This window comes from Parasteatoda tepidariorum, chromosome 10 (genome assembly GCF_043381705.1).
Source record: "Parasteatoda tepidariorum isolate YZ-2023 chromosome 10, CAS_Ptep_4.0, whole genome shotgun sequence".
Classification (NCBI taxonomy): Eukaryota; Metazoa; Arthropoda; class Arachnida; order Araneae; family Theridiidae; genus Parasteatoda; species Parasteatoda tepidariorum.
In genome coordinates this window covers 34,602,228-34,616,906 of record NC_092213.1, presented here as the reverse complement: position 1 = coordinate 34,616,906, position 14,679 = coordinate 34,602,228, and the positions used below count along the sequence as shown (strand labels likewise).

Below are 14,679 nucleotides of genomic sequence, written 5' to 3'. Positions count from 1 at the left end.
ATTATTCAAATAAAAGTGGAAATAAGCTTTTGTAATTATTGTAGCTCACTAGTTCATTACTGAATGTGATATTAAAATGTACACAATGTCCAAAGTAAGTTAAAAAAAATTATGTAAAACTTTATTTTCTATAAATATATAAAGTGATATAAAAAAATATGACATTTTTGTGAATTGAGCCATTTTGTTGTTTGGCTTGTTTAATGGCCTCTTTTTCCACGCTCTGACTTTTTAACCTTCTTTGGAGGCTCTGGATTTCTAAAAATAAAATGCATTTTTATGAACTAATACGCTTGATTAAAAAGGAAAGTTAAGTTTATTTAATCATGCACAGATAATTTAACATCTATTTTACACCATGACACTAACAGATAAGAAAAAGTCATAAATTAGCTGTTACAAATGTTACACATTATGCTTCCTCTGTAACATTTCAGTTTTTTACTTTTTAAAAAACATAAATTAATGAAAGTTACTAAAAATGGGAGCAAGTATAAATAAAACAAAGAGTTACTTTAACTGAAATTATTGGAACTGTTTGCCGTTGTTTTGTTATCTAAAATTATATGCATTTAAAGTCACTATTCATAATGAAAAAATCACCTTATTGTATCTTTTACAAAGGCTTAAAGTAATTTAAGTCATTTCACTATGGTGAAATTTTGTTTCTTGATAATTATAAAAATAAGGAATAAAACATGAATTTTGACAAAATACAAAACAGGATGGCGTGGTGGCTCAGGGCATAAAGCGTTTGCTTACCAATGAGATGATGCAGGTTCGAATTACAGCCACAGCTTGTTGATACAATATTTGCACTAGGCTGTATTCGACCATAGTGCTGATGTAAAATATCCTTATTGGTAGGCAGATCATATGTTAGAATCCCCTTTCCGTAGCATTAACCATGGGAGGTTTTCATGCTTTTCCACTCCATGTAACAGAAATATGTGTTAGTTCTATCAAAAAGTCCTTTACAAATTATAGTTTGTCCCAATGCTTAATCCAGGAGCTCCCTTGTCTTCTGGGTTGGGTTCAAAATTACAGGGCGACGGAGTTAAACATTATTAGTTTTACACAGAATTATTAGTTTGTGTTTGCTGTTCCCCACCCTTTATAAATTAAAAACATGAAAAAAGTACTATCGATCTATACTTTATTTTTATACACATCCTCTGGCTTAAGTATCTTAGAGAGAAAAAAATCTTTATAACATGTGATTTTGCATAATATGTTGAAAAGAAACATATAGGTTAAATTCTAAGCTCAGTTCGAAATGAAAAAGTTATATCAGTATAATAATAAAAAAAAATTCGTCCTTGTTTAAATTAAAATTATTTTCAATTGTTTCACTTTAAATGTTAAGAACAGTATTAGTCTTACTTCAACACAAATCTGTATGAGAAAAATTGAGAATTTATTTTTTATTTCTGAAACTAATGCAGTAGAATATTTATGAGAGATTTCTAAAAAAACATAGAAATCTAAATAATGCAACGTCAAAACCCATTCTTTATTTCTTCTTGAGAAGAATGAGAAATTAAAAGTTTATTGATAACTTTACAACTTGCTAGAAAAAGTGCAACTATTCTTTTTATTACATTGTTGTTTGATTTATCTTTGATATTAGATAGTTTTTTTTCATTATTTTCTTTCAAAAATTTATCTGAAATTTGAGTGAATAACATTTTTATCTAGAAAAAACAAAAAGTATTTTTCCATGTAGGAATAAATTGATGACATCATACATCTTATCTTATTCATATTGTTTAATCTGTGTGAGAATTTATAATCTGTAGAAAATATTTAGATTATCACAAACAATGACTCAATGTAGAGGACTGTTTATTTTTCTTATCTTTCCTAATCCTTAAAAATATGTGATATTTGTAAATATTTTTAACAATTATTAATTACGACTTTATTTTACTGATTTAATTTATTGAATTAAATCTTTTTATGCTATTATGCATTTAGTTGTTGTATTATCATTTAAAAGAAGAAGAAAAAAACACTTTTTTATAATTTCAAAATTGCTTGCGTATTGATGGCATTTTAATATTTCATAGTGCTAAAAAATGATTTAAAAAATATTGTACTAAGAATTTCTAATAAAATTATCAAAATTTTTAGAAAAAATTGCCCTTTTTTAAGTTACTACGAATTAATTTAGTTTTAGTGAAGACATTTATACTTAATTTGGTATTTAAAAAATGGCACATTTATTGAATTAGTATTTGCATTTTTTATTTAAATTTTTAATTACTTAACTCTGAGATATGTTTAATCCATTAAAATTGATCCTTGATTAAGAGCTTCATTTGCTTCAAAAATACACAAACAAAATAACTGGGGACAAGAAAATAACTGTTTCAAGTACTCAAAAATACATGCAGATTTTATGAGACTTGCCAGTCGTGAATTTGAAGAAATGAATGAAGTTTTTAAAAGTGCAAAATATCTTACCGCTTTAGCTTCTTGGGAATATTTATTTAACATTAAAATTGATTTTATGAATATTTTTAACTCTTACTAATTTTGAATTTTTCCTTCACTGATTTAATTAATTTAATTATGGATTTTATATGCCATTATACTATTAATCATTTCATTATCATTTTTTTAATGTGTATAACATTTATTAAATGATATTTCACCATTTGATAATGCTGCAAATGTATTTAAAATTATCTTATTAATAATTGTTTTCTTTTTTTTAAAATTAAATTAATAAAACATAACATACGTAATTTTTTGTTTAATTTAAAAACATTCTTATGTTTTGCAAATAATATAATAAATTTAATTGGATAATAAATTTAAAGGACTCTATCATTTATGATGTACATTTTTTTGTTTATTTTGTAACTTAATATTTAACAGTAATAACACATCCTTGACCATTAAAATTTCAAATTAGTAAATGAAAATCTGGTCATTATGTCTAAACATAATCAGGCTCTTTTTTTTAAAATTTATTTTATTGCATTAGTACTAATCAAATTGAAGTTTTTGATTAAATCTAAGTAAGTCATCAATATTTGACCCTTGACTATCCTGAACTTTAGACATAATCAATGTAATTTATTTTTGCCATTTATTCAGGATGATCTGTAATGACTTTCCTTAATATATATTTATTAAGTTCTTGAAAAAATGGAGTAATAAAAGTATACTCAATTAGCTGTCACGGTTTAATATGTAAGTGAATGAAAAAAAACTTTTTAAACTCAGACCAATTATTGTTGAGATTATGAAAGCAAAGCGGAGAATAAAAGCTTCTGAATTCAATTTATTTTAAAATGGAGCTGAAATATGATAGTAAGTAAAAAAGAGGGCCATCTTTGTCTCACTTGACGAATAAATTTTTTTTTATGATTTTAAATCCGCCTTCGTTGTTTCTTACTTCATTGGTGATTCACCTAAATTTGAAAATATATTTTTTTCACTTATATTTATTTGCGACAGCAAAGGTGTATATTTTTTACTTTATTTATACAAGAATTTTAAAAATATATATTAAGGGCAGTCATTACAGTTTACCCTATGTCATTTACTTTATATAATTGATTTATTTTAATAGAATCTAAAATTAAATCTTATGATTTTGAATTTCAATTACGAGTAGCATAACTTTTATTTTAAATTATTCATAATGAAATATATATTTCTCTTTACATTAACACAATTGAGTAAGGGTCTTTTGTTTAATTTATTTACGATAATAAATATTATAAATTAAATAAATATTTGTATAAATAATTATTTTTATTATTTGAATAAAATATATTTTATTCAAATATAAGAAGAAATATGCATGTGAAAGAAAAGTAATATTTACCTGTAAAAAAGGAATAACAGAACAATTATCACCAGCGTCAAACCTACAATCACAGAGGAGACCAGGACAGTAAAGGCCAGTTTTGGACTAAGTTTCAACTCTGTGTTTCCTAAAAAAAATTTTAAAACAAATACCGCTATGTTTAAGAATTTATTTTTTATTCAATGATTTAATTTACATTGCTTGAAATTTTATTGAATGTTAATGTTTGAAAAATATCTTTACTGAGTAAAAAATGGAAGAATAAAAGGTATGACTTTACGCTAGGGTTTGTGCACTCCTTATATAAGTTAAAGAGTGTTAGAAAAATTTAAATAAAAAAAAAGGAATTTTAAAAAGTTTGTATTTATAAATATGTTTAATATTTTAAAATAAATGTTGTCTAGTCGCGAAATCTCAAACATAGAATTTTTACCTTTAAAGTAAAAGCTAAAATAAGAAGTAACTTCTGCAATGTATATACAGTCAGACCTCGATATCTCGAACTTGTAAGGTGAGGAGAAAAAATTCGATACCAAAAATTCGAATTATCGAAAATCGCATGTTATCGATGGTAGAATAAAGAAAAATGCTCTTTGCATACCTTATTTACTATTCCATATTTATTCTAAAAACACTTTTTACACTTAAGATTCACTTGTTGTTTGCTTTAGAGATGTGTAAGAAAGTTTGTCTATAACACTTTCTAAGTGAACTATAGCTTTAAATGTCTCCTCTGACATATTCGGCTGCCTCTCAATAAATCTCCTTACAGTGTCCACTGCAGAAAGTGCTTGTTTGAGAATTGGTTATGATTATAAAAATTGATTTTCAATTCTTAAAAAAAAAAAAAAATATTTTTTGAATATTTTTTTTATTTTCAGAAAAAAAATTTACTCTATTTATGGAGAAAAAAAAAATTCGAGTTATCGAGGGATTAGAAAAAAAATTCGAGAAATCAAGTTTTTTTTACCATTGAGTGTATAGGAAATTTGAAAGGAATTTTTTTTCTTTTTCTTCGAGACATCGAAAAATTCGTGAAATCGAGGATTCTTCTGTTAGTTGTTTCAAAATGCCATTGCTAATCCATTCTAATGATTTCTTACTTCTAAGAGCCTATCTGAAGAATTAAAATTAAGACTGTATATTTGATGAAATAGTTAAGATCCTATCACGTTTGTATAATTTGTGGAATTAATTTTTCTAAGGACTTTGCGAACCTTGCTTTAGACCTATCTAAATGTGGACTGATGTTGGAATCTTCTGATGAATCATGATAATCTTCTGATGAATCATGTTGGAATCTTCTGATGCATCATAATAATTTAAGAATTGTTAAGTTTTTGATAGATTAAGACGGAAAAAAGCTGAATTCTGCAAAAAAGTGGTATGCTAAACATTAATTTTTCTAAGGGCTTTACGAACCCTTAAACCTACCTAAATGTGGACTGATGTTGGAATCTTCTGATGAATCATAATAATTTAAGAATTGTTAAGTTTTTGATAGATTAAGACGGAAAAAGGCTGAATTCTGCGGAGAAGTGGTATGCTAAATATTAATTATCCTAAGGGTTTTACGAACCCTCAAACCTACCTAAATGTGGACTGATGTTGGAATCTTCTGATGAATCATGATAACCAGCACTTCCTTTTCCAAGTTTCCATTCCTCATCAACAATGCCACAATCATCCCCTTTCCAACCCTCTTCACAAACACAAGTGTTTTTATTGGTGCAAACCTGAAATTAAAAACTCAAACAATTGAACCAATGAGGTTCTCCTTTTACAGTCTGCTACATTCATAATGAATATCATACTGTTTGAAACTTGATAATAAAATAAAAAAATTCCAATGCCCACCTGGAGAATGACCTTTCGTTATAAAGGCATCTGAAAGGCAGATATGTTGGCCACTTTTTCATGGAAACAATATTAGGTGGGCCAAAGTTGCTCCCACAATAAGGACAGATAGTACAGAGAAGGAAAGAACATTCATGCCTTGCCCGAATCCAGAACCTTTCTAATGCAAGGCTATAGTTCCCTGACCCCTACACAGGCTAGTCGGCAACTTGATTATACAAGATATGGCTGTTAATTTTCAGAACTAATAACTCTCGGAATTATGTATACATTTTATATGTTTCGAAGGACAACTTTTAAATTCCTCTTATCGAATGTTCTTTAATTCTGATGTTAGGTCCAAAATCTTTAAACCTATTTCAGTTAACAAAATTTTCAGTTTTTTAAATAAAAAGTAAAAATATTTGTCAGGAGAGTTGGTGAATTATTAGGTGGACCGGAAAGTAATGACATTTCGGCACATTAAAGATTCGTTAATCTTAAAAACCCATTAATTTTTTTCGATCCGGTATTGAAAGGTGATTGCTAACGAGGGTGAATACATTATTCATTAAAAAGAAAATCTTAATAACAAATATCAAATGCACCGAAACGACATTATTTTCCGGTCCACCTAATAATTATTTAGACAGTTTCCAAATACGAAAATTTTACTTAACCCTTTTTGAGGCGGGAAATTTTATTAAAAGAATTTAGTTAATAAAATCCAAAGGAATTGTGGTCGTGGTTAACATTTCAGGAATGAAACGGCTGGCTTTATCTTTGCATTTTTCAAAATAAGAACTGATTCATTAAAAACTGCGTTATTTGAGAGCTAAAAACTATTATAATTTTAGTGATTTTTGTTATTATTAAAAGTAAATAGAACAGTTCTTATCCCACTCTCCATGAAAGATTTAAAAATGTATAAGTGAAAAAAGAAAAACCGACAAAATTCCGAACAAGGACTTCAGAAGTGGTTTCTGGAATTTTTACATTCAAATACTGTGGGTAAAGAAAAAAACAATTAATAAATAAACGGACTACCCTAAATAGTTTTTTCTAATGATCGGATCGTCACATTCTAGAACTCAAGTTTAATAGTTCGAAGGGGTGACCTCAAATATGCTAATTAATTAATTAGTGCAGACGATATTTTTTAAGTTACGAAATAAGACAAAAATGTTCTTTCTCTAAATAAACATACCTTTTCTCTGATGGATTCGGATTTATGACCCCCCCCCCAAATAACTTATAGTAAATATATTTTTTTAAATTTATTTTGTAGTCGAAAAATTTTTCAATTGTAAGGTATACAATTTTTACACCATTTTCAAGAATGTAATTTTACATGGCAAAATACAAAATTTGATTGAAATCAATCAAATAGTTCCAGGGAAATAGAATTTTAAGCAAGCTTCTTAAAATTCGATTCCTCTAGAACTATTCGGCCAATATTTCTCTCAAAATGTGTATTTTTTCATGTAAAATTATAATTTTTAAAATCGTGCAAAAAATTTTTTTTTATTTCTTATAATTCAGATTTTTTTCCGACTATCATTGAATTAAATAATAAAAAATAAATATTTACTAAAAGTTATATTTTGTATAGAATTAATTACCTTTCAGTAAGCGAATTTTATAATTTGTGTTTTTCAATTTCTTGAAAAAGTTCTCGAGATGTATCGCGAAATACGCATAGTATAGTATAAAGTAAAATTAACATTAAGAGATCAAAATTTTGGACCACTCTCCTGACCAAACTATTGGAACCATATTTCTCTGATTGAAACTACCAATAGAATTAAAACAAATTCCGAACAAGGACTTTAAATGCGGTTTCTGAAACTTTTACCTAAAAATACACAGTGCGCAATAAAACAAACGGACCACTCTAGATAACTTTTTATCTAATGATCGGATCTTTACATTCTAGAACTCAATCTTATGGTTGGTTCGAAGAGGTGACCTCAAATGCAGTAATCAACTAGTGCAGACGATATTTTGAATTACGAAATCAGGCACAGAAACGTACTTTCTCTGAATAACTATACCTTTTTTTTCGACGGATTCGGATTTCTGGGAAATATGGTCTCAACAGTTTAGTCAGGAGAGCGGTCTCAAAATTTTTTCGACTATTGTTTAATTAAATTATAAAATGTAATGAATATTTATTGAAATTTATTAGATTAAGTCGTAAAAAGTGAAGATCCTGTCATTAGATCAAAAGTTATTCAGGGAGCACCATTTTTTATTTTGTGCACTGTACGAAAGAACATAAATTCAAATAGAGATGACTTCATATTAAAAAAAGCTTTCACAGTATTTTCAGAAGTTATTAGATTATTCCTGAAAATTTAATAACCGCCCTTTGTTACAAACCATCAGGATAAGACAGTTATAGTATGCAAACAAAAATAGCATAAACTTAGCACAACAGTTTAAAGCCACATTACAAGTACTATTATAATGATTGTTAAATCAGCTTTTCTACTCTTAATTTACACCCAAATACATCCCTGAACCATAGAACTTTTGCCCCATTTTCAGTTTGTTCAATAAATCAGCTTTCTCTAAATAAACATACCTTTTTTTCCCGACGGATTTGGATTTCTGATAATGGTAGTCACAATCTGGGAAATATGGTCAAAAATAGTTTAGTCAGAAGAGCGGTCCAAAGTTATGCTAATTGTACTTTTTGCGCATTTCACGATATCTCGAAAATTTTGAGAGGTAATCAAACAGTTTTTGCACACAATTATGAAATTCGTAAAATTATAAACTCTTAGTATTTTTAATTATTATATTATTTATTTTATATTATATTATTTATTTTATTATATACTTTATTTATTTTATTATATATTTTATTTATTTTGCATTATATTATTTATTTTATTATATATTTCGTTTATTTTATATTATATTATATTAGTTATAAATTTTTACATCATTTTAAAGAATGTAATTTCATGAAACAAAATACAAAATTTGAACGAAATCAATCGAATAGTTCTTGATAAGTCGAATTTTAAGGAAGTAATATATTTAAAATTTGATTTCTCGGGAACTATTTGATCGATTTCATTAAAAAATTTTTAATTTGACTTATGAAATTGTATTCTTTAAAATGATGTAAAAATTTATATACCTCACAATTCAAAAGGTTTTCGCCTACTTTTCAAATAAAATAATAATAATAAATAATTATTAAAAATTATGTTTTTCATCTTTGGATAAACGAATAATATACCTAATTGTATGCAGAAACGTTTTGTTTCGCTTAAAAAATTCTCGATAAAATAATAATAAATAATTAATAAAAATTATGTTTTGCATCTTTAGATAAACGATTTGGAGAAATACGCAATACGCAACAATAAGGGGTGCAAAATTTAGACTGCTCTCTTGACCAAATTATTGGAATACTGAGATCGGGGCTACCCCTATATTTTGAGAGTCAGAAATCCAAATTCATCGAAGAAAAAAAGTTTATTCTAAGAAGGTACGCTTTCGTGTCTGATTTCTTAACTTAAAATGTAGTCTGCATTAATTAATTAGGATATTTGAGATCACCTTTTCAAACCATTAAGATTGGGTCTTAGTTGGTGAAGATCATTAGATCTAAAATTACTAAATGTAGGTGGGTTTGTTTTTTTCATTCGTTCTTTTGTTTGCACTGTGCATGTTTCTTTCTTTCGTTTTTGTGTATTAAAAAAGTACATGTTAATACTTTAGATTAGATTTCAATAGAAATGACTAAGAATTAAATTTATTTATTTATTTTAAGCTATACTCACTCCATGACTTGAACATGTATTCTGTATGTCTTCATGAGGGCATTTGCCATGTACAATGTCTCTGATTTTTGTGCAAGTGTGATTCAAGCAAAGCTAGAAATTATAACAAACTAAATACATTAGACAGTCATATAAAAACAAAACAAAAATTGTAATGAAAGTTTTTACTTTTTTATATCCACATTTTGTGCCTTCTTTTATTATCCCATGCTTCTTATCAAACAATGAGAGTGTCAAAGCTCTGAAAATTAAAAAGTGCAACACTCGTTGAAATAAAGCATAATTTAAATCATAACTCTGATGTGAATACCAATGTTTTGTTTTTAAAAAAATTTCTTAATGCATTTTTATTTGTCGTATGCCTGTTTAGGCAGTGGGGGTGCGATTGTTCCTGTTTTTCAGTGGCGCCATCTATGGCCAGGAATTCGACTTCTGCCACGCCATTCACACAACCCGCTTATAGGGTGGGTCACATTCACACACATTCACACACAAAAGACATAGAACACACACAGAGAGAAGGAAACATCCGTGCCTTGCCCGGGATTCGAACCCAGGACCTTTCTGATGCAAAGACAGTTCCCTGCCCCCTACGCAGGCCGGTCAGCTTCTTAATACATGAAATGTGTGTAACAAGAAGTTTTGGCAGAACAGGTAGAAACTGTTCTGCGTCTTTTTATTCGTAGATAAAGTTACGCTTAAAATATAAATCTAAACTTTTATTGATAATGCGCTACAGTTGGAAATTTTACCATCAAACATTAAAAAATATCTAGGTCCTCTCTATTTTCAATCGAATTAATGACATGAAAGCAAATTAAAAAAAATAATCACCCTAAGAATTTTCTGGAGATATCAAATATTCATTATGAACTAGTATCGAAACTGATTCGCTCTGTCATTCGTTTTTGAGCTCACTTGCTTTATATGAGAATCTAGCTTAATATTGTTTTTTTTTTAACAAGATACCATAAATATTTTTATGCTATTCAGATTACTTTACATAAATTTCACAGACTATAAGTATTCAGAACAATTATTTGGAGGAATAAGAGCGATTCATAGACTCAAATTACTTTCTGGCACAATTTTTTTTTCCTCCCTGCTTTTCATGAGATATTTAATAGATCTTAGATACTTTCGTAATGCTGATTTCAAATCTACTATCCGTTTCTCTATATACAAGTTACATCTTCTTTTCTTAAATGGCATCTTTATTATATTTTTGATCGAAATATACAAGTTTAAAGGCGTTATATATAACAGGGGATCACTTAAATGTCGCAACAAACTTCTACGGAAGTTAGGATACATCATCAGAATTAAAATTGCTTAGGAATCCTCACCCGGAAATACCGTCATACGCAGCTTAGAAAGCATTCCCTATTATGAACCCTTACTTCGTGTGCTTCCTGAATGAGTGCTTCATAATAGGTAAACTTCCCTATTACGAACCCTTTCTTCGTGTGCCTCCTGAACAAGTGCTTCATAATAGGGAAACTTCCCTATTATGAACCCTTTCTTCGTGTGCTTCCTGAACGTGTGCTTCATAATAGGGAAACTTCCCTATTATGAATCCTTTCTTCGTGTGCTTCAAAATAGGGAAGCTGCCCTATTATGAACCCTTTCTTCGTGTGCTTCAAAATAGGGAAGCTGCCCTATTACGAACCCTTTCTTCGTGTACTTCCTGAACGAGTGCTTCATAATAGGAAAACTTCCCTATTATGAATCCTTTCTTCGTGTGCTTCAAAATAGGGAAGTTGCCCTTTTATGAACCCTTTCTTCGTGTGCTTCATAATAGGGAAGCGCACAGTGTATGACGATATTTCCGAGTGTGTTTCTTATGTAATTTTTATCCTGATGATGCTCCCCACATCCTCTAGAAATTTTCCGTAACTCAACCCTCTGTTATATTTAGAGTTTTTAAAGTTATAAATTTCGACAAAAAAATGACTAAAAATGTCATTTTAAATAAATTTTTGTAGCTTCAGAAGCAAAACTAATTTCAGATTTGAAAAACCACACCCGAAGTAGCGAAGATATAGAATTTGTATTAATGAAACAAAAAATTTGTGCTCCCAAGTATAATATTAAAAAATTCATTTATTTATATTTTAGCAACAACAAGTCCCAAGCATTCGTTAATAAGGAAGTTTTTTCCCATGGCCTAGTGAGTATGGTGGATATAATCCTCGCCTGCCAGGACTTCGGCGTTCGATTCCCCGTAGTAAAGATTGATCTAATAGCATTTTCTTTTCTCTTTCGTATATTAGTAGTTTGGAATCCACTCTACTGTAATGTCCCTAATGATTTTTGAGCCAGTAACGGTTGTGAAGCGTGGTGCGGAGGCTTGGTGATCTGCCCTCCGATATAAGTTGTGGTAGTGTAGTGCGTGCATGCGTCAGTAATGTTACCAAATCATCAATAAGGAGGAATACCTGACAGTAGCTTACTGCCTATTCGTGTAGCGCTGCTGCGACGCAAACGAAAAGAGACAAAAATATTTTATCCTTTATTCTGAAAAATTGTGACGTCATGACTTACAATAGGTAAATTTGAAATGAAAAATTAGTATACAAATTTCTCACTTGCATTCATGAATTGCTCCATCAGCATTCATTTTATACACTACAAAGTTGATTGGTAGAGTTTCGCTAGATACTGGAGCCTTTTCACCTTCGCTGCATTGTAGAGCCCCACAATAGACATTCCTATTTAAAATAAAATAGAAATATTTGTATGCGTTATTTGAATAACAGTCGATCCAGCTACACTTATTGAAGATAATGGGGTTAGTAACACTTTAATATTCCTACCAGTCATTACTTTTGCTGATGCCATAATAGGTATTACATATCTTGTAGCTTTTAAAATTTCTTTAATTTCATAAGATTAATTTTTTTAATCATTCTAAATTGAATTTTAATTAAATTAATCCAAATATTTAATTTTTATGACATTTTATAAAAAGCTAATATAAATATCTTATTATTTTACTAACAATGTACGGCTAACTTTTTATTTTAATTCTAATGTAAAACTCGTTAATTCAGAGTCGCAACTAATCGAACATTGAAATCTATTTTTAACTCTTTATTCTTTATTTCTTTTACCCCACAAAAATGTTTCACTTAAAAGGTTATACTAATTCACACGATCCTTTTCGGCGTTTAGCTATAAACAAATTAGTTTAAATTTAATATTGATTGCGATGGATTGGCTTTATTTTTGGCTATTTTATTTTTAAACATATCGCCAATAATTGGGACCAATTCAATCACTATTAATTTTGTTTTTGTTTAGGCTGGTCATGGGGGATTTATCTCCATGCGGGAAAGCCGTAAAAACTTAAGGTGCCTATTTCATTTACAAAGTGGGTAAAACTAGTATAGCTTGTCTAAAGTAAGAACTCCCCATCTGGACCCATGGCGGTGACTATGGTAACGAGGTATAACCATTTCAAGTAGTGGTGTGGGATCATTGTTTTGGATAGGTTTTTGCTCGGGTCGGTGAGAGAAAGGGAATCGTTTTCTTCGGTCTGTTGTGTTCGTTCTAGAGTGAAGAGAAGCTTCCCTCTCTGAAATGCGCTATCCTTTTTTCCATAGCAGGGATCAGACTTTGTGGCGGATGGAGTTCTTGCCGTAGACCAGGGGTCCCCAACCCTATGCCCGCGGGCACTATGGCGCCCGTCGATCGGTTTAGGTGCGCCCGCTGTTTGTGTTCAACTATAAAATATTTCAGTTTTCCATTTTCCCATAAAAAGTTATGCAAATTTTTTTGATTTTTCAATATTGGTAATAAACACAACCAAAGTAGAAATCGACAGGAAAACACCCTCCATCCCCCAAAATATAATCACGAAGCAAAATATCGCTGTATTTTCCACTCTCGCCAAGTATTCGCCACACTAATTTCCCACACCCGAAATAAAATAAATCGGTCCATTTTTAAGGTTGCCGTACTACGAAGGCGTTTTTCCGAAACTCGTCGATTCATGGTTTCTATGTTCACATTTTTTGTATACAGCGTTAGTTCTTTATTATTTGTAAATACTTCCTTTGTTTACACTATGATGAGTNGATTGTTTTCAAAAAGCTTGGAAAATCGTTAATTTATAATCGATTCAATTTTTCTTTTCTTCAAGGAGATTAAAAAGAAAACTATCTTTGCTTTTTGATCATAAATTAAATGTTTATTGTTTATTTAATATTATTATATTTAAATTAAATATTATTATATTTAAATTAAATCAGTTAGTTTATTTTTATTTAAAGCGAACATAAAATATTTTATTCTTTTCTTATTGATCAATGCAGCAGCTAACTTTTTATTTCAATACTAATGCAGACTCATTAATTCACTGCAGCGCCTAATCAAAAACAAAAATCTATTTATAACTCTTTATTATTAATTTCTTACCTCAAATATGTTTCAGTTACAGGGTTATTATAATATCAACAGTTTGTTGGCGACTCGTGATCGCCAAAGTATTTTCAAACCCAATATTGATAATGCTGGGTTGGCTTTGTTTTGGCTATGTTACATTTTGATAATTCGCCAATTTTGGATCTCCTATCCGTGCTTTTCCTGTGTCCGTTGGGAACAAATACTTTTAATTTGGCTTTTGATTAGGCAAGTCATGTAGTATTTGTCTCCCATGGCCTGTCCTTGTTAATATTATTATGCAAAATTTATGCAACTTAAAAGTCCTATGGATAAAAATATAATTTTGTATTTCGAGCTCTACAAATATTACTGAATAAGATTTTTATTATAATTACTATCCAGTTTTTCATCTTCAATTGTCATTTTCATTCTCCTGCTTTCATCACAATCTTCAATTTGTAAATTAAACCATACAATTCCACCCGCACCAAATTTCGTTATTGCAACTATCTTATACTATGCTCGTCATAAATAGAACAGACATTACAAACTATCCTAATGAAACGTACTTGCGTGGGAAAAGTCAAATGTGACTTAAACCATTGTAACGGAGTGAGTGAGAGTGGGACAGTCGTGTCGTATAAACTTAAGGCGCCTATTTTATTTACGAAAAGTGTAAAACTAGTAAAACCCCAGCTTATTTCTGTCCCCAACAGAGAGTACTACGATTCAAAAAATATCGAAAAACAATACACTTGTCAGACTGTATCTTAACAGAAGAGAGGAGTCACCCCACTATTTAAATAAGAACTTAGGTTTGCAAATTTATTACTC

The 14,679-nt window shown here is 29.3% G+C and overlaps 1 protein-coding gene across 1 annotated transcript in view; it reads right to left on the bottom strand.

Annotated features, from left to right (window-relative positions):
• Nucleotides 1–102: 102 nt before the first annotated feature.
• Nucleotides 103–14,679, bottom strand: part of LOC107447116 (snake venom metalloproteinase-disintegrin-like mocarhagin) — an 83,198-nt gene continuing 68,621 nt past the window's right edge. Inside the window, exons 22-27 of the mRNA XM_071186926.1 lie at nucleotides 12,048–12,170; nucleotides 9,628–9,700; nucleotides 9,460–9,552; nucleotides 5,415–5,559; nucleotides 3,842–3,950; nucleotides 103–258 (exon numbers count right to left, since the gene is read on the bottom strand). Coding sequence (XP_071043027.1) covers nucleotides 201–258; nucleotides 3,842–3,950; nucleotides 5,415–5,559; nucleotides 9,460–9,552; nucleotides 9,628–9,700; nucleotides 12,048–12,170 — 601 coding nt within the window. The 3' untranslated portion in view covers nucleotides 103–200. The remainder of the gene's footprint in view (nucleotides 259–3,841; nucleotides 3,951–5,414; nucleotides 5,560–9,459; nucleotides 9,553–9,627; nucleotides 9,701–12,047; nucleotides 12,171–14,679) is intronic.